We start from the raw sequence: 25,220 nt of genomic DNA, 5'->3' as shown, positions 1-25,220 counted from the left end.
TGTTACCAGAGGAGGTGGTTAGTGCAGTTAGTGTAGCTGGGTTCAAAAAAGATTTGGATAAGTTCTTGGAGGAGAAGTCCATTAATGGCTATTAATCAATTATACTTAGGGAATAGCCACTGCTATTAATTGCATCAGTAGCATGGGTTCTTCTTAGTGTTTGGGTAATTGCCAGATTCTTGTGGCCTGGTTTTGGCCTCTGTTGGAAACAGGATGCTGGGCTTGATGGACCCTTGGTCTGACCCAGCATGGCAATTTCTTATGTTCTTATGTTCTTATGATGCAACATTGCACAATTCATTCTTCAAGTCAGCATGTAGACCGCTCCATATTTTGACTACAAGATGTTAAAAACAAATTTTAACAGTGCATTCACTGCTTGATGAGATAACAGAAACTCAGAACAATAACATGCTTGCTAAGCTGTACAAATTATAAAATGTTTATTTTTCTTATAAATCCACTGTGCTTCTCTATATAGTCAATCCATCAAATATAGAGACCTTTAAAAACCCAGAAAAGGATACTTTTTACTCAAATTCCACAGTATCTCGGTGTTAAGTTCAACACGATGCAGGGGCATCTCGCTCCCCGGATCTCGCTGCCACCCCTGGATCCTGCTACCGCTGCCCCCCCGGACCCCGCTGCTGCCTACCCGCCGCTCCCGGATCCTGCTGCCGCCCCCCCGCTGCCGACCCGCCCGTGCGATTTTGGCGCTCATCCAGGCAGGGGAGGGAGGGAGGAAGGGAGAAGGGACTACCGGATGCCGCTGATGGCTGCCCGCCGCCCACCGGCCGCCTGGACCCACGGCCCTCCGACAGGTATTTAAAATTGTTTTATTTTTTTATATAACACACAGGTTTTTTGTTTTTAACACTTTTTACACTTCCTGGTGCCTGTCATTTCAAATGTCATTTGAAATGACAGGTACCAGCGCACCCAGGTTACTGTATAGGCGCTGTTACAGCGCCTATACAGTAAAATGGGTTGCACAGGCATAACCCTTCCCTAACGCTTCACTGCCGGAGGAGCCAATCATGTCTTGTGGTTATTGCTATGTTCAGGGTGGTTGCGAGTGAGTGTGGTCCTGGTTGCCCATATTACATTAACAATGAGCACTCAGTTAGCACTGAAATCTTAAGTAAACATGTAACAAAATAACTTCCTAACTTTTATACTATTATCGTTCAGTGGCTTTTTTTATTGCCTAAGCTTCTTTATTTCTATTATTTAACTTCTTTTATCAGTCTCCGTAGAGACTGTCAAAAATTGCCAGTGCCGACTATATTTCAAGTCGTCACGGCGGGGTATTGGGAAAAGTTTTCAATTAGCAATAATCGCGCCTCGGATTGACCTCATTGGCTACGATACTGCCACTGCGCAAAGCTACAGAAACAACGCTGCCGCCGCCAGCCCCTTGCACTGGACCCTTTTAGACTCAGGGTCAGCCAGCCGGCGAGGAAGAGTATGCCAGCAGACTATGCCTTGATCTTCCACGCTAGAAAATACCAGGCCGGCACCGGCACTAACGATAAACAAGCGGAAGATACCGCAAGAATCTGACACACACCGCATCCTAAAAGTACAATATCTACAATGCATTCTGGGATTATGCATAGTAATTAAGTATCCGTCCGAGCTTCCTCACATGTTGCCACGGAAGGGAGGAGCCAAAGATGTCATAGGGGGCGGGCGTGGAGGCGTCTGCTTGGAGTTGGTGCTGATTCGTTCTGACCGGTAACGGAAGCAGCTCGAGACGGGGACCAGGTGATAGATGTGAGACGGGCGTGCCCTTCGTCCAGTCTTGTCAGAATAGTAAGTGCGGCCTGCAGCCCGGTCCAGGTCTCATTGAGAATGAAGGGATGTGGCAGGTGACGAGACTTTACACACGCCATTCAATGTCAAGAAACTTTATTAAAATAACGGTCACGGTTTGCGGCTACCTGAACGCGAATGATAACTTACAGGCCCCTGGAATCGTCTGATGCATACTACTCATCGTTTCTTTATCGTTGCACTGCATTCCCTCCTTAGCTCCCATCGCTCAGTCTCGCTAATCTTGTCAGTCCTTCCCGCACCTGGGCCCAGTATTTGTAGCTGTTTTCTTCCGGTACGCTGCCCACGCTTAGATCAGTATCACTCAGCAAGATACACTGATGGCCACACGGTGCTAGAAAAGGCATAAGAAGTGCTAAGGGCAGCGGAACACCTTTTTATGGGTGGTTGTTGTTGTTGGGTTTTTTTTTGGGGGGGGAACAAACAAACCAAGCTCCACCGTCCCAGCTCCCTAGTTGCTGAAGCCATGTGACGCAAAGAGTTGGTAGTGCCATGGCCCCAATGGCTCGTCCTGTTCTGCTGCCTATAAGACATGCCATATTAGATCAGAACAAAGGTCCATCAAGCCCAGCATCCTGTCTCCAACAGTGGCCAGTCCCAATCCTCTGTCTTCCCACTCCCGGGAACGCCTCCCCTAATACATCAGAAGTGCCACACTAGTTCAAATCAGTGGTTCATCGACCACAGCATCCTGCCTTTGACAGTGACCAGGCAGAGTCTGGGTCAGGTGGAAATACCCAGAAGATCTCTTCCCTGTTGCTTAGTCCCAGATGTAAAATAGTAATGATGGCAGAAAAAGACCAAATGGTCCATCCAGTCTGCCCAGCAAGTTTGTTATGGTAGTAACTACCGCTCCATGCAGGTTACCTTCATGATTCTGTTAAGGGTAGCAATATCTACTGTCAAAATCAAGCAACTGTCAAACACATAACAAAATTACTGCTAGCAACATTTTTATGCTATGAGCAGCCTTCTTTTTTTTTTTAATTATTTTTATATACTGACATTTGATCTGAAATATCACATTGGTTTACATTCAGGTGCTGTAGGTATTTCCATATCCCCAGAGGGCTCACAATCTAAGTTTGTACTTGAGGTAATGGAGGGTAAAGTGACTTGCCCAAGGTCACAAGGAGTGACAGTGGGACTTGAATGCTGGTCTCCTGGTTTGTAGCCCACTGCTCTAACCACTAGGCTATTTCTCCTCCCTTCTTGATAATGCAGACAATGCTGCTTGAACGTGCTTTGCTTATGGACTTGGCAGTAGAAGCAATCCTAAACTTTTTCCCTAATATCTGCATATTAGTACCCTGGTTTATACAAGTGAGCCCAGTGTTAGTTGTCGTCTGAATCCAATTTCTCATTTTGCCTCCACTGTCGAGCAGTGTTGCAGTTGCATCAAAAGCATCAAGGCTAACTGGTAAAGGTAGTAATCCCCTTGCCTTCTGTTAAGGGTAGTAACTGCTATTCCATGCAGGTTACCTCCATGCATACATATATTTTTTTATTTCCAGCCTCTAGCCTTTAGGGATCCACAGTGTTTATCGCATGCTCCTTTGAATTCTTTGACTGTTTTCATCTTCACCACCTCACACTAGGTGAATGACCTGCAGATGTACCGCGAGAAGAGAAGGTGATGATGATGCCAGAAAGGTGAAGGGAAAGGGAAGATCAGGAGGTGGTGATGCCATATGGGTAGAGGGAGAAGGAAGATAGTGATGATGCCATTTAAACAAGCTCCCCTAGATCATTACCAACTGTGTGAGGTAATGATCTAGGGGAGGAATTGGAAGACATTGACATCTTTATGGCTTTTAAGTCAATATATCGGTCATTATTGTCTGCTAGTATGTGGGAGACACAATTAAACCTTTGGATAGAGTGTGTATAACCAGTGTGCTGGGGGCCAGGATGAAATTGTGGGATTTGAATGTGTCTGAAATGTAATGTCCAGCAGGGCACTCTGCCAGATTAATACTCCATAAGGGCACCGGTAACCAGAAGGGCACACATCATTCTTCCTCCTAGGGTGTGCCCAGGTTGTTCTCCCCCATGAACTATATTTGACATCACATGCATTTTTATAAGCAATATTCCATAAATGTTACATTTAAACCTTATGCCAGCTATAACAACACCAAACTTCTTTACCATGCAATTTCTCAAGAATTGAGTGACCTCGGTTATCCTTCTTCTCAAACATATTCAGCCTTAGATTCAGAAAAAGCTTTTGATTTGCTGCTTTGGGAGCATATGTTTTGGGCTCTGGAGAAATATGGGCTTACTGGGGCTGTCATAAAATATCGTATAGATATTTTGAATCGAAGAGAGGCATTTTGGATCTTCACACTACAAACTCAAACACCGGGCGGTCTCAATGAAGATCTAGACTAGGGCTCTTTACTTTAAAAACCTGCAATGATACAGCACAAGTGGACTCAATGAAGAACTAACCGGTACTCCTCATTTCAAAAATATGTGATGATGTCACAAAATACATAATCGTTGTTTGGTGATCCTCGAAACCAGAAGAGGGATATAAGAGCAGTCAGCAAACATGGGGATTTAATGCGAACCGGCGATAGAGATCACATCCATGCCGTGAAGCTTATTTAAGAATTTAAAGACATGCTGAGAAATGAAGCGCCGAACTATTCCAACAGTTTTGAAGGAGGCAGAAAATCCCCTGAGGAAAGATCTACGGATCTGAAACAAGGACTCGGGAAACGATTATCTTCAATCAGATAAGTCGGTTTTATGTTCAGATTAAAAGGACTTGTATTGAAAGCGGGCGCTTTAGAAGTCGACATTAAGTCGGCATTATAAACTAAGTAGCAGGTCCACGTTTGACCGGTGATTGTTTGAACAGTCTATGTAAAAGTTTTAACTCACGCTGGATATAAAAACAAAGAAAAATCAGGTTGGAGGAGGTCGGTTAATGATTAAAACGAGTACATTACCGGATGGTAGTGACAAAAATAATGTAGTATGAAACCTTCCCCTCCCTCCAAAAAAATTTTTCTTTTTGAAAACAATGTTTATTTTGACAGAATTTCAATTAAAAATAGTGATTAAGAAATATTCACCAATTTGTATGGGTGGTTAAAAAAACACACAAGAAGAAAATATCTTTAAAAAAATCTTTTGAAAAGAGGTGATCATTATTTGAGTACTAGTTTTAAGGTATATATCCCTCTAAACACATTTTCAGTGCATTTATAAAATGATTAAAGGCATTCTATAATAACCCTTTGGCTAGGATCCTTAATGGATCAGTTTCAAGGAGTTTCCAACTAGGACGGGGGCATGAGGCAAGGCTGCTCCTGTCCCCCTTGATATTTATAGCTATGGGCTATAGAGCCCATAGCTATAAAACTAAGGAAGGCACCTGAATTTCAGGGGATAAAAATAGAAAGGAGAACAAAATCTTGATGTTTGCTGATATCTTATTATATATCAGTGATGCATATAAAAGTGTGCCAGAAATACAGGAGCTGTTTCACAATTTAAAAAAAATTGCTGGTTTGAAAATTGAGAAATCTGAAGCTTTGGCATTTGACGTGATGTTAATGAAAGATTAGTCCAGAGACTTCCCCTTTCATTGGGCGGAGGACAAGATTAAATATTTAGGGGTCTGGATACCGCGGAATCTTGCTAAATTATATGATTTAAACGTAGTGGAGAATTTAAGGGCAATACAAAGTCAATTAAGCACCTGGATCAATCTGCCTGTTTATGGGATGGGGTGCTTTGCTGAAAATGATGATCATTTTCAGCAAAATGCTTTAGAGGTTACACATGTTCCTGTGCTGGCTGCGGAAGTCAGACAGTGTTGATTAAATCTATGTTTGTTAAACTCCTAAGGAGGGGTAATTGAGCCAGAATCAGCTATCAGAAGTTGATGAATGGTAAAGAAGAGGGTCACTGCAGTGTATCAGTTGCATTTCATTGGGGAATGGCTTGCTGACAAATATAAGTTTTGTGAAAAGGACATGCTGTCCTCAATGGTAGAACCTTGGTCTCCATTATATGCTCTTCATGATTCTGAAATAAATATGAAAAAAATGGTAGATAGCAATGTCTGCTATAGGCAACCATAATGGCCTGGCAGTGGATCAGAAACTGGGGTGGGAGTGCAAACCTCAGTCCGTATCTCTGTTATTGCCTATTTTAGGAAATAAAGCTTTTAAACCTGGTTTAGAATACAGAACAAACTTTCATTGTTGGATCAGAGTGAATTGTGCAATCTTGGCACATATTACAGATGACGAGAAGCTTGTATGTTGCAGTTTTCTAGATTTGCAATTTCAATCTGATGTGTTGCAAACGCATTTTTTGCATTTTTATAATTACATCATTATTGGGAGTCTTATAAATGGTTTACGGAGAGCCTACATGGTGAACTTGAATTTGCCTCTTTCATACAAGCTATAGGAGAATCGAAAAATTCTATCTCACAATGGACCATATTGTGTAAAAAACAGCAACAGAGTGATGAACTAACTTTCAGGCCGATACAGTAAAAATCGCGGGAGAGCAGGCGAGCGCCCGCTCTCCTGGCACGCGCACAGGCCACTCGCCTGTGCGCGCGATTCAGAAAAAAAAATTATTCAAATTAGGGCCCGCGGTAAACAAGAGGCGCTAGGGACACTAGCACGTCCCTAGCGCCTCTTTTTTGACAGGAGCGGCGGCTGTCAGCGAGTTTGAGCCAACGCTCAGTTTTGCCAGCGTCGGTTCTCAAACCCGCTGACAGCCACGGGTTCGGAAACTGGACACCGGCAAAATTGAGTGTCCAGTTTTCGAGCCATGGGTCGATTTTACATTTTTTTTAAAAATTATTTTTAACTTTGGGACCTCCGACTTAATATCGCCATGATATTAAGTCGGAGGGTGCACAGAAAAGCAGTTTTTACTGCTTTTCTGTACACTTTCCCGTGCCGGCAGAAATTAATGCCTACCTTTGGGTAGGCGCTAATTTCTGAAAGTAAAATATGCGGCTTTGCTGCACATTTTGCTAAATGAAATGAGATTTAAGATCTTACATAATTTCTATTGGGCAGAATTACGGAGATATATGAAGTTGAGTTCCTCACTTGTGTGTTATAGATGTCATACTGAAAATGGGTCTATGATCCACCGTCTCTTAACCGTTTTGGGATTAAGTTCAGTTGTCAATATATAACTGGTCGGGGATAATGCTTACAATGAATGTGTGACTGTTCTTTTGGGGAGTCTTTCAAAATGACTAAACAGGAAGGAGGGATGGGCCAATTTCATGCATTAGCACTAGCAGTGGCTTGTAAAAGTGTCTTGATTCAGTGGCTGGAGGAAAAACCACCTGACATATATATTTGGCAGTGCAGAATAGTTGATTATATGATTTTGGAAAGGTTGTAGGTGAGGTACAATAAGCGTAAAGCGGATGAGGAACATGTATCTCCTTGGGTTACATTTTTTCAAGCATTGTCAGATAAATTAAAAGCCTCAACCATAGCGCAAATTTACACAGTCCAGTGGTAGGAATGATAGTGGCCGGGGTGGGGGAGGCGGGATTAGGTAGAGAGTATCTACGCTGGTATGTCAGGTATGGAGGGTGGAGTATAGAGTGGGGAGTATGTGCTGTGATGGTGAGGGTGGATGAGGTCTTAGTGTTAAGGAAGGGTAAGACTGAGGAACTGATAGGAGAAATAGGTCTCTTGAAGAGGGAAGGTGTGGTTAATGATAATGTTGGTGGTAATATTACTGTTACCATGGATATAGAAAATGTCATCATTGACGCTTGTCGGGCAGAAGTGTTATTGAGGGGTTATGAGAAGATATTTGTTTTTTGTTGCTCTGCTTCTTCTCTTTTTTTCTTTTCATCTTCCAATATATAGAACTGGTCATGTATGTTCATGGGGTATGCATTGGTTTTGTTTTATATTCTATTGTACTACATATATCATACTGTTCAGATACTGACCACATGATGTGTCTTGCTGAATAAAAATGATTTTCAAAAAGAATTCTGACTCAGGGGTCTCCCACTCTACCAACATCATTTCTTCCACCTCAGGGTGGAGGGGAAAGGAGTAGTGGACCTCCTTTCTTCTTAATAATAGAATCCCACACCGGGGTCTCTTGGGGCTTCAGCTTTTCTAAACGGAGACAAGTGAGCACCTGTTCTATTAAAAAGCCTATCTCAATTCTGTGAAACAACCAGATCACAGAGTCATCCTCCAGACCTGGGGGGGACCTCTCCTTCCTTCAGGGAGGCTGAGTTATCCACATCTCCATGGTCTTCTGACCCTCCAAGGTCTTCTCATGAAGGCTGCGGTGGTGCCTCACACTCTCTTTGGAGGCACCAGGGGAGATAAGGGAGGTGGAAGAATCTCAGGTGCCTTTCCCCTATACCCATGTGGGGCTTCCCCAGGTCTCAAAAAAGTACAAAAAGTACAAAAGGGCTGGTGCAAAAATAGAAAGAACTCTGGGAAAAATCCCATGGTTCCACCTACATCGAAGACCCTGATGGTATAACAGGCACAGGGATAGAAGGTGCATCAGCTCTTCCACAAATCTCCAAGATTGCCCACATGGGAAGCTCAGCTAAAATGGCCGCTGAACCTGAGAGACCCATGGCTGACCACATACCAAGGCCTTCCAACCTTAGCGGTGTTTACCAGGTGCCATGCAAGGGCAGGATGGAGACAGAACAGCTGACGCACACTCCTTAGGAACTTCACCCATTCGCTCGCACGCCAGACACAGCAGGCCTTTTTCTGCCATCGCCTTGAGCACCCCGCAGGCACTGCACTAACGTGTACCGCAGGCAGCCCTCTTCATCCCCTCTGCTGCTTGTCTTCCTGTTGACTAGCAATCGAGCAAAAACACAGTACTCATCGCTGCACAGAACACCCCTCTGAGCTTGTTCCTGCCGCAGATCAGCCAACAGGCTGTCTTCTCTGAATGCCTTGCCTATTGTAATTCCCATTTTTTTGATCAACTTTATAAAGAGGAAAGGAAATGGGTTGGGGGGAGAAAGCTGGGTGGGGGGAAGGGGAAAAAGCTGGAGGGGAAAAGCAAGTCAAACAGCAAAAACTTCCTCTCAGAAGAAAAAATATCTTTTTTTTTCAGCTGCTTTTCCTGCCATGCTCAACCAGGGACCCCCTCTGGGATTGGGAGCAAATGTTCAGGCTTGTACTGCTGGCCGAAATCAGTGGCCTGGCCCAGGGTCTGATCCCAGATCCAACGTCGAGCTGCTGCCCCACCTAGTCCTACCATCTGCTGCAGGCAGAAAATATTTGATTCTTGCTGCTTGGCACCACCCCTATGTAGTGGCAGTGATGTCAGAGGGAAAACAGGGTTGTCTGCCTCCATTTTCTGGTAGAGGGAAACAACCCACTGGACTGGTGTAGCAGGACGAGATGGAATTTTGGATTAGTATGCTTTTTTAACTCCTGATACATTAGCATACCAGTAGCTTATTGCATTGGGAGTTCTTTTTTTTTTATTAGCATATGAGCAAAGAAAATATGCACTGAAGTTCAGTGTCCATTCTTTACTCACATCATAATACATCAGGGCCAGAGAGAGGGAGAATAAAGGGAGGATGGACTCCTAACGTACAGGACTAGGGAACAAGGCAGGCTCCTAAACCAGGAGACAGAGTACACAGGATTTTAATCCCATAGAGATAGAAAGTGAGATCAGTGAGAGGGTTCAAACCCTAGAATAATAGTAACTGAAGGCACGTAGCCCTGCTAGATCTGGAAGGCAAAAGAAGCAGGAGTAAACTGCTGAGTCAGAAAAAAGCTTCCCCCTGCAACCACCATCAGAACAAAAATTGATTACTCGTAAGTTATTCCTTTTTGTTTTCACTCTTGTCTTTTATTTTATGTCCTAGATGAGAGTTTGCACTATTTCAAAGACAATATCAGGATGCAGAGTACGGAGGCTCCAGCAACACAGACTCACCTCTGCAGCAACACAGACTGAAGCGAGCCTGGCTTTTGTCCCAAACAGCCCACCTTTGGATTCTGCACAGCTGAAGCAACTGCAGGAATTTATCTACAGTTCCCAACGACTGTTTGTAATGACTGGTGCTGGTATTTCCACAGAGTCAGGCATCCCAGATTACCGTTCAGAAGGGGTGGGCCTCTTTGCCAAGACAGATCGGCGACCTATCCAACATAGAGAGTTTGTCCAGAGTGCCAGTGCTAGGCAGCGGTACTGGGCACGCAATTTTGTAGGCTGGTCCCAGTTTTCTTCACACCAGCCAAATGCAGCTCACTGGGCCCTGAATTACTGGGAAAGAGTGGGGAGGCTGCACTGGTTGGTAACACAGAATGTGGATGACCTGCATACAAAGGCTGGAAGTCAGTGCCTGACAGAACTTCATGGCTGCACTCACAGGTACTCAGCTATTCTAGCTTCAGGACTCGGGTCTATTAGGGATGTGTTATATTATAGACCATTAACTCAGAAAAGTATTCAAGTGGAGGCTTAGTTTCATATCATCAAAAGCAATTGATTTCCTAGCGTGTAGACAGATGGACTTAGGACCCAGTGGGTTTGTGCCCCCCTGGCAGTACTCCTGGGGGAATTCTGCGCAAAAAAAATTAAAATTCTGCGCACAAAAACTTAAAATTCTATGTGCAAAAACAAAATTCTGCAAACTTTATATTGGTCAAAATAACACAATTTATATGACAGTCTTTAAGTAATTACATTTTAAATTAATACAGAAAAAAGTTATTACTTAGAGATGCAAAATTTAAAATATTTTGAGCAGAATTTCCTTAGAAATTCACTGTAAGAGTGTCCCTTCTATTCGCTCTCCCTACTCCCCCGGCCACTTTGCCCTCTCAGGCCCCAACTCCTCCACCTGCCAGTATCTCTCCCCTCCACCTCTAGGCTCGACCCCTTCCACTCTATCGCCAGTCCCAGAGTTTGACCCCGTTCTCAGTACTGCCCCTCACACAGGCTCCCTCTGTTCCCCCTCCTCTCACACACATGCTCCGTCTCTCTAGTACACATACACACATCCTCATACAGGCTCCCTCACTCTCTCGCACACACATATCCCCTCATACAGGGTCCCTCTCTCTTGCATACACACCCACACAAGCTCCCTTTCTCTCTCACACATACATCCTCACACAAACTACCTATGTCTCTCTCTTTTACACAGGCTCTGTCTCACACATACATAATCCCTTCACACAGGCTAGCACCCTCACATACACACGATCCCTTTTTCATACACATGCACTCCCAATCTCTCACACACACACTTCTTCACAATCTCCTCATATAGGCTCCCTCTCTCTGGCATGCACACTCAAGCATCCCCCCCCCCCCCCCGGCTCTCTCACTTCCCATGCTCTCTCATCCCCCTGCTCTCTCTCAACCTCTCTCACACCCTCCTCTCTCACACCCCTCCCCTCTCCTCTCACATCCCCTCACCTCCCCTCATACCCCCTCCCCTCTCTCACACACATTCACTCTAACCGGGGCCTTCCTCTTCGCCGTGAACAGAGTGCCGGGGCCTTCATCGTTGCCACAAACGGTGTGCTGGGGCCTTCATCTTCGCGCACTCTGCGGCATATGTGTGTATGTAGCGCAGAAATCCCCCAGGACTACCTGCCAGCAGATGGAGACGAAGCAACTGACGTCACAGTATATATAGTCCTGCAGTGACCCCAGCCTGCCAGTATTCTCTGTCTTCAGCAGATGGTGGACATACATCTCCCTATGGGGATTGCTTCGAGTTTTTTGGAATGAGAATTTTGAAATCTAAATTAAAAAAAAAAAAAAGCCCCGCTCTCCTGCAGTGATACCAAAAGGTCCCTCCCCCAGCTGAGAATTCCTGAGGTGATTTCCTTGATCTCTCAGAGGTGTGCCTTGGTCTGGTAGCTGGGTTTCCCGGCATGGACTTAGCTGCTAGTTCAGCTGAAAGGCAGCGGGTGCAGGAGGCCAAGCACTGTGGTGATGGCAGATGCCTTCTCCCCCCACAGCCAGAGACCGTCCCTGTATTCAGCCGGTGAGTGCTGAGCTCAGGTAAGGTTTAAAAAAAAAATAGAGAAGTTTGAAACAGAGACAGTTAGAGGAGTTAGAGGAGTTTCAGGACTTCTTCCAGTCTCTGTTCTCGGCGCGCCGTCCTGATGTTCGTTCCCACTTCTTTTGGGGTTGGGGAACTGGGCAGCCTGGCGGGTTGAGTGGCATCCGGTGGGCTAGGCCCCGCAGTTAGGCTTTTTTCTTGCATGCTGTGTAGTAGGCCACAGCAGCATTTTTCACGCACCCCCTTGCGAGTTCTGCTGCTTTCTACAGGCCTTTGGTGTGCGCAGTGCGTTGGCTCTGCACACACAAGTTGTGTGCTCGGTTTTGGGCACACCTTTTACCCACACAAATTTTTAATTGCTCACACGCTTACCTTCGTGCACAAGTTGTGCATGCGCCTTGCCAGACTTCCTTCTGTGGTGCTTATTTTTTGTGCGCATAGCCTTTTTGAGCACGAGCCATTTAAAACGCACATTTACCGCTGCAATGGCGCCAGTAAACATGAATGCTCGAGAAAATACTTAAGGAACCACCAGTGTATATAAACCAATGAACTAGAAAATGGCTGGTGTATAATGATTATTTTTTTGACTGCATAAATATAATGATGTTAGTAGAGGGAAAGATCTCAGCACTGGTGTTTCTCTGAATTTAGTCAATCAGAATATAAACCAGTTGATACAATCATCGATCATAAAAACCTCTTATATATTTTTATTGAGAAAACTATTTTTTTTGTATTGTTTATAAATTTTCTTAAAATGCTCTTAGACACATACTGAAAAACTATCACTATTGTAGAACTGGCTATATGAGCTCTAGTATCAATTAAGTTTTTCTGATTCAGAGCCGGCAATTAACTTCATTCAATGAATCGACAATTCAAAACAGCCGGTGCCACTGTGTGTCTTTTAAACTTGCAGTCTACAAAATACCATATGCCTGGTGAAAAGATCTCAATGGCACTTCAATAAGTTGCCAGTGAAGTAATTTTGAATAAAATTGTGACAATTTTATCAGCACAAAAACAGTTGCCTAAATGGCGTCAGAAGTACTTATCTTTGAGAAGTGATTTCCTTCTTATGAGAATAGGCACCGAAGGTTGCCTGTAGATGCCAAGACACTAGAAACGCTGACTTTGGCAACGTTTCGCAATATGCTTTGTCAGGGCAGTGTCGTGTCTAGAAAGAATCTTTAACAACAAAAAGTATTGGTTAATGACAAAAACAATTGCTGTCTTGTATATTCACATTGGTCAAAGACCTACTTTCAATTGCTGTCACGCCATGTCTGGGGACAGACTGCCAGCGCGCGCAAGTTGCTATTGCTCCAATGGAGCAGTAAGCAATGAAATAAAGGTAGGAGAAAGGGTTTAGGGGGTGGGGAGGTGAGAGAAAGGGGAAGGGAGGTTAGGGTAGGGGAGTAGGGAAGTTCCCTCCCAGTCCGGTCCTTAATTGGAGCGGACTAGGAGGGAAATGGGGAAGGCCGGGATGCATCACCACGCGAAATTTGCTTAAGTCTACCCCACTTTGCATGCGCCACTCGCACATATGCGTGCGGATGTTATAAAATTGGTGTGTCCATGCCGGCGTGCGCTTCTTTAAAAATCTACCCCTTAGTGCGCACTTACTCCCATTAGTGCGCATTGACACGAAATTCAAATTTTCCCGAATTTCAGAGAATTATTGTTCATTTTGGGGAGCTCCCGAGACAGGACAAATTAGACAATTTTGTTGAAATTATCTAATTCGTCTAAAACGAATGCACATCTCTAATATATAGTGCCACTCCTCCAATTTGATCCATCCTATCATTTCGATATAATTTATACCCTAGTATCACAGCATCCCATTGGTTATCCTCCTTCCACCAGGTCTTTGAGATACCAATTATATCTACCTCTTCATCCAGTGTTATACACTCTAACTCTCCCATCTTATTTTTTAGACTTCTAGCATTTGTATATAGACATTTCAAATTATGTTTCTTGTTTGTATTAACAACCTGCTTATCAGTTGACAGGGGTAATTTTTCTTTATCTTTATTTAGATTTGTGAATCGTCTAAAACAAAGATTAGGTGATTTAGAATAAAATACAAGAATAAAAGTTACAACACAGTCACAACACAAATACATAAACACATTTGGAATCTTTCTGCACTTAAAGACACCTGGTCCACTTTGGCATTTATTGCAACCTCTCTACTGGGATGCCCTATTTTCCCTGTTCTCTTAAGTGTCCTTCAAACATACATCATTCCGAATCATTTGTTTCTGAGCGACTCTCAGTTTTCCCCAATCATCTAGTTTAAAAGCTACGCTAACTCCTGGTTCCCCTCTGGTTAAGATGGAGCCCGTCTTTTCAGAAAAGGACCCCATTCCCCAAAATGAAGCCCAGTTCCTAACAAATCTAAAACCTTCTTCTCTGCACTGTCTCATCCACGCATTGAGACTCTGGAGTTCCCACTGCCTCTGGAGTCCTGCATGTGGAAGCTGAAGTTGTCTGGACATGCCATCTGAGGAAGGGATTTAAAGTGCAAAAATGGGACAAAAAGAGAATAATGCCTATATTTTTTATTTAATTATAAACAAGCATCCCAACTAGATTTTAATATTACTTTCACATGTCCTTTATTTAGAAAAGTATTTACAGAGTAGCTGTACTAATGACAGGCAAAAAAGAAAAGCTGATACTCTAAGCTTTCTACCTGTTTTGCCCTAATAATCTATTTTTTAGAGGAGTAAAAGGTTTATCCCTTTATTTATGATCACATTCTGAGTCCTCTTTTCAGCTGTCTGGGCTGATGCCTGCATTGCCCCCAGTTTTCAGACATTCAGAATGGTGGGAGCAGCATAGCAACCAGCAGCAGAGTATGGTAGGGAATGCACGTACTTTGCTCTCTAGTGGCACCCTGCTGACCAGCTCCTTCAGCTTGACCTAAGGATTCCTGAAGGAGTCACTATTAAAGAAGGGGCTATTTAGTTAGAAAGAGGGTCTTTGTGAGGCACTTCCTCTATATCTTCAAGGCCAAAATAAGGATGGGATGTTTCAAGGTGTGAACAGTTCCAAGTTGCACATTATGGGGTAGATTTTATAAAAGAACGCCCGCGCGTACTTTTGTTCGTGCACCAGGCGCAAACAAAAGTATGCCGGATTTTAATAGATACGCGCATAGCCGCACGTATCCTTTAAAATCTGGGGTTGGCGCACGCAAGGCTGCCCAAAATCGGCAGCCTGTGTGCACCGAGTCGCGCAGCCTGCCTCTGTTCCCTCCGAGGCCGTTCCGATTTCCCTCCCTTCCCCTACCTAACTCACCCCCCCAGCCCTATCTAAACCCCCCCCACCTTTGTTTTAAAAGCTCTGGCAGGCGTAACTTGCGCTCACCGGCCAGGTGGCCGGCGCGTGAGTCCCCGGCCCGGGAGCTGTTTCGGAGGCCTCGGCCACGCCCCCGGGCCGGAACCACGCCCATGGCCCCGCCCCCTAATGACACACCGCCGTGACACGCCCCCCGCCCCAGGAAAGCCCCAGGACTTACGCGCGTCCCAGGGCTTGCGTGCGCCGCCGAGCCTATTCAACTTAGGCTCAGCACACGCAAGGGGAACTTGGGGCAGGTTTTTGGGAGGTACGCGCGTATCTTACGCGTGTACCCCTTTGAAAATCTGCCCCTAAGGGCCTGATTTTCAAAATCATTTACACACTTAAAACTGGGTTTTACTCATGTAAAAACACGATACCCATGTAAGTGGGATTTTGAAAATTGCTACAATTTATACCATTGAGAATTGTCCATAGGTTTTACCTATGTTAAGTGCACTTAACATGGGTAAATGGCTTTTGTAAATTGCTACAACATTATGTTACATTTACATGCAAAACTCCTTTGAAAATTCAGCTGTTTGGTTATATGATGCCCTTGTCTGGGTCCGCTTTCTTAAGATAAAGAATCTGGTGCTAAGACGGGTTCCAGTAGGTCCAGAAAAAGGAGTGAAGGTTGGTCCAGCAAGAGGCAAAAGAAAAAGCATAAAGAACTACCAACTGAATAATTTTTGTTTTTCAACTTTATTTAAAAAGAGCACATCTGAATCTGCACAATAACTTGCATGCCCATGGAATCAACTGGGTCAGATTTGTGGGGAAAGGTGAAACATGGGCCTGATACTTACCTTATTGCAAATAACCTCAATTTGATAAGGATCCATGGACCACCTTTCTCTACAAATTTAACCCAGATCCATTTATGGTCCATTGAGAGGTTTGCACTGTCTTCCTTCCTGACAAACTCCATAAATTGCTTTCTCATGGTTCTGCCATTTCACTATATTTATTTTTTTCTATGCTACTTTTTAATAAATACAAAATTATTCCAGATAAATATAAATGAGTGTAATGATAGGACAAGCAAAATATTAAAACAGGAATCAGATATCTGGGAAGGCCTAGGGTACAGAGTTGGTCTTAAGGCTCAGGCAGATAACATAAGAAGTGCCAGACTGTGTCAGACCAAAGGAGTAGTCTGAATATCTGATGGATAGTGGTTCCAACAGACAGGGAGCTGGAGACTGAGCACAGAAATGCAAGGAAGCCCAACAAGAGCAGAAGAATAATAGAGTAGTTGACAGGAAAGAATAAATGTTGCTTTTATCTATACAAGTAATTGGAGTATCTAGTAAAGGAAGAAAGATGCTGGGAACTTTAAAATCAAAGGATGTTTTATCAAGAGGAGGGGCATTACCTTTGTTTCGCAGAAGCAAACTTTTGCAGTCTTTAGGACATGCACTCAAAGTCACGGTATACCCCAGCGTCTGCACCTGCCATCGCTTTAGGGACTAAAAGCCTAGAAGAAAAGAAACACTGCAAGGGCCTGAAGAGGTAGATGGAGTGGCTGTGGAGAGAGGGCCATGGCTATCAGTGAGATGTCCCAAATCACCTTTCCTCCTTTGCAGGGTTATTTGCCTTGGCTGTGGATTCAAAATTCCAAGGTCTGAGCTTCAGGACAGATTCATGGCCCTGAATCCAATGTGGAGTGCAGAGGCTCAGGATGTGGCTCCTGATGGGGATGTGTTCCTCACTGAGGAACAAGTGCTCCACTTCCGCATACCTGCCTGTGCCACCTGTGGAGGGATCTTAAAGCCAGATGTAACATTCTTTGGTGACAGCGTGAGTCTGGAGAAAGTGACAGATGTGTACAGATGCCTCTCTGAATCTGATGCGGTGCTAGTTGTCGGATCCTCACTACAAGTAAGTGAATAGACATTGCTGAAGGGTCTCTGATTTCCAAGGATAGCATGAGTATGAATTTTCCATTTCAAATAAACCTTGGAAATACAGAGCAAGCAGTCACACTTCCCTTCATATAACTGATTAAGTAAAGAACAGTGTTCATGGGGAGGAGGGAGTTTGCCATACTACAGTGGGGAAAAGGGAGGGAAAAATAAGAATGGAGAGCAAGGATGAAAGACTGCAGAGAGTGGGGGGCAGAAGGGATAAGAGGGGAAAGGTGAAAACTGTGAGTAGAGGCAGTTAAGAGAAAAATGGGGTACAGGGTGAACAGAGTAAGAAAAGAAATATACAAAATTTAAAAAACCCTAAAATAAGAAAAAGATTGCAATACACATGATTTGAAACATTTTTTAAATAATACATTTTCAATAGACTTTCATATGCAAAGAACAATTTTCAAAGCAGAGTCCCACAGAACATTCTCACCTTTGCTGCTGAATCTACCCTTGAACTGCTCTGTGAAACCATTGAATCATAGCACTCTAATAACTCTATTTCTGTTTAAGCAGCTAAAGGCCTAATTCCTGCTTCTAATCTGCTTCCTTGAGGACTACTCGGCCAGTTTGGTTTTCTGGATAGCCACAATGAATATTCATAAAATATATTGACAGTAAGTGGAAGTGGTGCATGCCAGTGTATCTCATGCATATTGATTGTGGAAAGCACAACTGGCTGGAGGGGTGGTCCTGAAGGTAAATTGTGTGTTCAGCCTTTGCCAAACACACATTTCTTAAGGCTCAGACAGGTGAATCCAAAACCAGTGGGTTATGCACCTCTACCAGTAGATGGAGATGGAGCAAAGCTGATATCACAGTATATATACCCCTGCAGTGACATCAGTCCACCAGTATTCTCCGTCTCATGCAGATGGTGGACGTGATTCTTCCTACTGGGGATTGCTTAAAAAAAAAAAAGGAGAAGAGAAGGATTATTTGCCCGCTCTCCTGTGGTGATACTTATGGTCCCTCTCTCAGTTGAGAATTCCTGAGGTGATTTCCATGGTCCCTCAGATGAGTGTCTTGGTCCGGTACCTGGTTTTACAACTGGCATGGACTTAGCTGTAAAAAAAAACAAACAGCTGAAAGGCAAGCGGGTGCAGGAGGCTGAACGCGGCAGTGAATATTTATGCCCTCTCTCCCCTCAGCTGGAGACTGACCTTGTACTCAGCCGGGTCGTGCTGAGCTCAAGTAAAGGGTAATTTAAAAAAATAATAAAAAGAGAATAATAAAGAGAAGGGAAGTTTTGTGTAAGGATTCTTCCCCCTCCCCTCCCAGTCTCCATGCTCGGCGCGTGATCCGATGGTCGTTCCTGCCTCCGTTGGAGTTCAGGGGATAGAAGCAGCCTGGTGGGTTGAGCAGTCCTTGCGACTAGGCCTCGCTCTAAGGTTTGTCACATGGTAGGCTGCAGTGGTATTTTCGCGCATTTTTGTGCGCCATTAGGGCGCATTGACAGGCTGATGGCGCCATAGCGAAGAAGCCTAAGCCCCTTGCCCTATGTGTTACTTGTCATATTTGGGCATCTCAGCCTGGCATTCCCTCTAACTTGTGTCAGTGCTACTTGGAGTCTCAGGGAGAATTGCCTCCGTCTGATTTTACTAAGCCTGGTTCTTCCCAGCCTGGTACAGGAATGGAGAAAGAACTGCCAGAAGGGTCGCCTGATTTTGGAGATCCCCTAACTGATTCATTAGTGGGGAAAGGTAGTTCAGTGGGCACAGGCAGATGCCCCCTGGTTTTGGCATGGATCCTTCTGCCTTTTCTTGGATAGAATTTTTTCAAGGACTGCAGTTCTTCCTTCAGCCGTAGTTCTCAACCACAGCCAATCTTAACAAGTCAGGGTCACAGGCAGTGAAATCCCACAAGCCTGGTGCTGCGGATAAGCATCGAGGGATGCCTGGAGCCGGTCCTCCCAATAGGGTCCCAGATGGCACGGATGATGAGACCGATCCTTACTCCCTGGAAGATTGGGAAATTCCTCCGGGATTGGAGCCGAATAAAACTATGTTGCGGTGCTTTCATAGAGATGAGTTACCGGCTCTGATTTCCCAGGCATTGAAGATGCTGGGAGTGCCTAGGGCTGAATCCATGTTTGAGCCAAAGAAAAATCCCATTTTGATTTCCTTGCATAAAAACCTCATGTTTCTTCCCTATTATGGAATCCATTCAAGAATTAATTGATCTTTAATGGGGCGCCCTGGAAGCTAATTTTAAAGGGGGACAAGTCTTGGAAGGAATGTACCTCCTGGGGATCCAGTTGTGAGACAGCATTTGTGTTTTCCGAAGGGGATGCGCTGTGTGAGCCTTTACCAAGTGGACGACTATTCCCTTAGGAGGAGGAGCGGCCTTGAAGGATGCACAAGATAGGAGAATTGAGACCTTTGAAGCAATGGCAATACATTTATTTATTTATTTATTTATTTATTTATTCATTCAGCATTCCTTATATACTGCTCATCAAATACCAGATCTGACCAGAGCGGTTTACAATAGAAATACAATCAATTTATACATATTCATAAACAAATAAACAATAAAATACATAATACTCAAATGGCCTAATCTATATACTTCAAGCCCTATCTATCTATGCTGGTCTCAATTTAAAATTTGCCCAGGCTAAGATGGAAAAAGCCAGGCTTTTACCTTTTTTCTAAAGTTAAGATAATTCTGTTCCACCCTCACCTCCTGTTACGCTCCGCGGCCGCAGACCACTGCGACCTCTGTTGCTCACTTCCTTTTTCTCTGCTTTGGCTCTGTTGGGTGAACTCGCGGCCTCTGCCAGCTACCGTCGGCCTTCCTGCCTCCGTTCCCGGGCCCACCTGAGCAGCATGGACGCTGCCGACCGCCATCTTACCCTTGGGGCCCCCTAGGCACACACGCACGCTCCCGGTCCTGCTTGAACCACATCATGGCGGGAACCTCGGGGGCATCCCCTGCAGATGACGTCACTCATCTTGAATACTTAAGCCCACCGGCCCAGACAGCCAACGACTTGGCAACAAGTTCATCTTGCTGAATCCACCTACTCTCGCTTCAGTACTTGTTCCGGGTCCTGCTTCTGTGGTGTGAGACTACCAGGTTCCCGCTCCTCAGGGGGCCCTTCCTCGTCTCTCAGCTATCCGCTCCTCGGAGGGCCTTTCACCTGGACTTCTGCCTGCCTCGCTCCCCGAGGCTTTCTACGGAATTTGTTGGGCAAAATGGCAGCCTTGGTTCATGTTACCCCATTAACCCATCTCTCCATGCATAGAGCATAATGGTCTTTGCGATCTCAATGGCAGCAGGCATCCCAGGACCTCGAGGTCTGAGGCTCCATCATGCAACATCTGAGAGCCTCTCTATCCTGGTGGGAGAATCTCTACAATCTGGAGCGTGGGATCCCCTTCCAGGCTGCCCTGCCTCAAATAATGCTGATGACTGATGTCAACCTCCACATGCAGGGTCAGTGGACTACTCAAGAAGCTCTATGTCAGAAAAACCTTTTGGAGCTTCGGGTGTTTTGTGCTACATCGTGCTACATCAACAAGCAAGGAGGCACAAAATCGTTCCCCCTCTGTCAAGAGGCTGTGCAAATCTGGTCCTGGGCTCTGTCGCAAGGGGTGACTCTGGCAGACCATCTAAGCTGCTCTTTTCAATCACATGTGTGGTCACTGGATCCGAAAGTTGCAGCCCAGATTTTACGCCTGTGGGGAACTCTGGATGTGGACCTTTTCGCCTCCCTGTTCAACTGCAAGGTGAGCAACTTTTGCTCCCTATTCAGGATGGATGGCCGTCCACCCTCCAATGCCTTCATCCTTCATTGGGGCATGGGCCTCCTGTACGTGTACCCTCCTCTTCCGCTTCTCATGAAATCTCTCCTGAAGCTCAAATAGGACCAAGGGACCATGATCCTAGTGGCACCTCACTGGCATAGGCAGGTCTGGTTTCCTCTTCTTCAGGAACTGTCGATCAGGAATCCCATCAGCCTGGGGACTGCACCTGATCTGATAACACAGAATCAGGGCGCTCTGCGCCTTCCAAACCTCTGGGCATTAGCCTTAACGGCCTGAATGTTGAGCATTTAGTCCTTCAGTTCCTGGATCTCTCAGAAAATGTCGCACAGGTGCTGGTAGCTTCCAGGAAGTCTTCCACTAGGAAGTCTTACAAGTTGAAGTGGAAGAGGTTCTCAGTGTGGTGTGAGGGGCAGGGATTAGATCCATTTACATGCCCACATGCCCACATCCCAGATTCTTGGATTACTTGTGCTTCCGAGGTTGGGCTTAAAACCACCTCAGTCAGAATCCATCTAAGTATGATTAGTGCTTACCATTAGGGTATTGCCTGTGCACCCATCTCGGTTCAGCCTATAGTAGGTCGCTTTATGCGGGGCCTGCTTCAAGTAAAGCCCCCTATCCGTGGTTTCCTGGGATCTCAATGTTGTGTTGGCATGGCTCATGCATCCTCCTTTTGAGCCTATGCGCACCTGTGAGCCAAAGTTCCTCACCCGTAAGGTCTTATTCCTGGTGGCGGTTACTTCAGCTCGTAGGGTAAGCAAGCTTCAGGCCTTGGTGATGTACCCACCTTATACCAAATTCTTTCATGATCGTGTAATTCTGCGTACACATCCCAAGTTCCTGCCTAAGGTTGTGACTGAATTTCACCTTAATCAGTCCATTGTGTTACCCACTTTTTTTCTGAGGCCCCATTCCCATCAAGGGGAATGGGCTTTGCATACTTTGGATTGCAAGAGAGCTCTGGCCTTCTGCTTAGAACAATCAGCAGGCCATAGACAGTCCATCCAGCTATTCATAACTTTCGATAAAAACAGGCTGGGGGTCGCGGTGGGTAACAGACCTTATCCAGCTGGCTAGCAGATTGCATCTCATTCTGCTATGCGCAATCGGGCTTTCAACTGGAAGGCTGAGTTCAAGCTCACTCTGTGAGGGCTATGGCGGCATCGGTGGCCCACTTACAGGCAGTCCCCCTCATCGAAATCTTCAGTGCTGCGACATAGAGCTCCCTACATATGGTTGCCACTCATTACTGCTTGGAGAAGGATAGTCGACAAGATGGTAAATTCGGCCAATCTGTCCTGCGCAATCTCTTCCAGACTTACACCTATCTAGGGCCCCCTAGTTGAGGCCAGGCTGTCTCCCTACTGTCCAACAGTACCTCAGTTGTTTTGTGCCCATTGGCACCTTATTGCAGTACTTGTTGGTCTTGGTTGTTGCCGGGAACAGCCTGAAGCTTGGTATTCACCCATCTGTGAGGATTACCATCCTGCTTGTCCTAGGAGAAAGTACAGTTGCTTACCTGTAACAGGTGTTCTCCTAGGACAGCAGGATGTTAGTCCTCAGGAAACCCACCCACCACCCCACACAGTTGGGTTGTCCTGTGTTTTGTTATTTTACTTTTTTGCTTGTATTTTGCTATGTTATGAGACAGAAGTGGGTCCTTGTGTGCACAAGCGGATAGCAGTATGCTGGGCGTGCTCAGAGTGCCAGTCAAAGCTTCTAGAACTTTGACAAAATTTTTCCATGCCAGGCTGTATCTGATGAAGTCGCCCATCTGTGAGAACTAACATCCTGTTGTCCGTAAGCAACCGCACTTTCTTCCCATTTCAGTACAATATAACCTTGAAACCTGAAAATAAAAGGGAACAGAAATTTTCCATTAGGATAAAAGTATAGTGTTTTTAATAACAGGGGCAAGAAAGGTTTATACTCAGTCTCACAATTTTTGGATGATGAAGAGAAAATGATTACATTTGGAGAACTACAGAAATTATATGATCTTCCACAAAAAAATATTTTTTTGGTTATCTCTAAGTTAGACACTATATATTACCTCTTTAAATAATGTGAACCTTACAGCCCATAGGTTGGTAATGCTGACTGATTTATTTGATATAAAAAGCCCAAGAAGATATAAAATAACCCTGTTAAAGTTTTGATATAGTTGGAAACAGATAGATTACCTTTCTATCTGTCAAAAATGTACACAAGAACTCACCTAAAACTGAGAAATGTATTTTTTGCTTCTCACAGGTTAACAGAATTACCAAAAATGTACAATTGAGAGAAAACTCAATATCAATTTTTGACAAGGGTTTTCTGTTCTCAAAAACAAGCCTACCTGGCTAAAATAGCACAGACTAATATTTCTATAAAATATGGTTAAGCAGTGGGCACACTGCAATATGATTCCTGGGCCTGTGACTGTGTTCAGTGCTTTTGGCGTGGTATATTTAAATGTATTGAATTAATTATTGGTTTTAAGATATGACATACTCTGGAGTTAGCCCTGTTTGAGGATAAGTCATATTTCCCACATGGTACTGCATTTAAGAAACTATGGGCATGGAAAGAATATGTTTTAGCTAAAAAGTCTATATTGTGTTCTTGGAGATAGAGGGAATCTCCTTCGAGGAATGCTTTACATAATCTTTTACTCATGGAAAAACTTGCTGAGAGAGAGGAGACTTTTAAGAAGAAACACATGGTTCTGGAGATGTAGGAACCTTATCTTCAAGCTTTACCTTCTGTTGCTAGAAGGCAGTAATTTTTAGGTCTGGTTTGGTACTTCAGAGGGGGGGGGGGAGGAAGAGGGATTTACTCCCTCTGCTCTCTTCTTTTTCATCATAAGACATGTATCTGGCTATGGATGGGGGGGGGGGGGGGCAGGGGTTTAACACAACAACTGTTGTCTTATTATTCCTTGTATTTGACTTTGTGAAAGTTGTTCTATGCTGGTGGTAGACTGCTTTGGTTATTGTATTACTGTTAATAATGATAATAATAAAATCTGAAAAGAAATGGTGGAACTCAGTTTGAGGCATATCCCCTTATTGCAGGAAGCTTATTCTAGCAATAAGATGAACTCTCATGGGCTAAAACTAAGAATGAAGAGTAGTCTGACATCACTCACAACACAACTTCAGGTTTGCAGAAATGAGTTAATGCACTTTTTAATAAAGTCCAATTTGTTTCATTCTTATTTCTGTTTGTCATCACTTGACAGGACCTGTATTGTAATGGAGATAAAATAGAAATAAACATACAGTGTATTGAACAATATATAGTGTCATCTGAATATAGGCATAATATTAAGTTTTTATATCTGCACATTTACAACCTTGGCTCAGTATTTGTCCTTCTTAACCAAACTCTCTATCTTTGATCCCTGCAGGTTTACTCTGGCTACAGATTTATACTCAGTGCTTATGAAAAGAAATTGCCTATTGCCATCCTCAACATTGGACCCACAAGAGCTGATCACTTGGCATCCTTAAAAGTGAGCTCCCGCTGTGGGAAGGTTTTGCCTGAGATCCTGACATTGGGAGAGATTCAGTAACGAGATTCTGCTGTAAGAAGGTTTTGCCTGAGATCCTGACATTGGGAGAGATACAGATATGAGCTTCTGCTGTAAGAAGGTTTTGCCTGAGATCCCGACATTGGGAGTATGTGCTTATCCCACCTACTCCTGGCCAATTTGTTTCCCAGTCAGTGTACCATGCATATTTAGTAGAGATATCTTGAAAGCCGACCTGGCCTGCAGCACTTGAGAACTGGGGTTGCCTTCTCTGCACTACATTACCTGCTTGTGCAGCATAAGTTTAGTATGGTCCATCACAAGGCATCCCATAGTGCTTGCCACTAAGCCAGCCTTCCCATATTTTATTTTAACCTTTTTATCTGCATTGATCTAGTACAGGTATCACAGTGACAGATTGTGACTAGGGACCACAGTCTGTATCTGTCACAGGAAACTGATACACGTACATCAGATGAAAACCCTATTCTTCTAATGTATTTGTAGAAATATTCAAAAGAGAAAGAAGGCTTATGAGATTACTGTATGAGTGTCCTATTGCCATGAAATGTTGAAGATATTTCAGTGGAGACAAGGGAATTCTGAACAGGGTGGGATTTTATGCTCGCCAGAAAGCAGGCTGGATTAGTTATTGGTGGAACATCTTATGCTATTCTGAGCTTAGTATAGTTGAATTGCTGTGTTATACATTATGCACTACTCTGAAACCCAAGTGTACATGTGGTATATAAAATCTCTAAATAAAAACATTTTTTAATGAA

At 44.4% G+C, this 25,220-nt stretch overlaps 1 protein-coding gene and 1 non-coding gene across 2 annotated transcripts; one reads left to right on the top strand and one right to left on the bottom strand.

Annotated features, from left to right (window-relative positions):
• Positions 1-1,247: 1,247 nt before the first annotated feature.
• On the bottom strand, positions 1,248-1,388 carry LOC115073569. The gene has a single exon (XR_003852054.1). It is a non-coding gene; the product is annotated as a U4 spliceosomal RNA (small nuclear RNA).
• Positions 1,389-1,697: 309 nt separating this feature from the next.
• Positions 1,698-25,220, top strand: SIRT4 (sirtuin 4). Its single transcript, XM_029571549.1, has 4 exons — positions 1,698-1,815; positions 9,719-10,227; positions 16,819-17,113; positions 24,316-25,220. The coding sequence occupies exons 2-4, from the start codon at positions 9,719-9,721 to the stop codon at positions 24,478-24,480; spliced, it is 969 nt and encodes a 322-aa protein (XP_029427409.1). The 5' UTR covers positions 1,698-1,815; the 3' UTR covers positions 24,481-25,220.

The sequence above is a fragment of the Rhinatrema bivittatum genome, chromosome 11 (genome assembly GCF_901001135.1).
Source record: "Rhinatrema bivittatum chromosome 11, aRhiBiv1.1, whole genome shotgun sequence".
Lineage (NCBI taxonomy): Eukaryota > Metazoa > Chordata > Amphibia > Gymnophiona > Rhinatrematidae > Rhinatrema > Rhinatrema bivittatum.
Note: the sequence above shows the minus strand (reverse complement) of the source record. Positions and strands in the feature narration are given on the sequence as shown.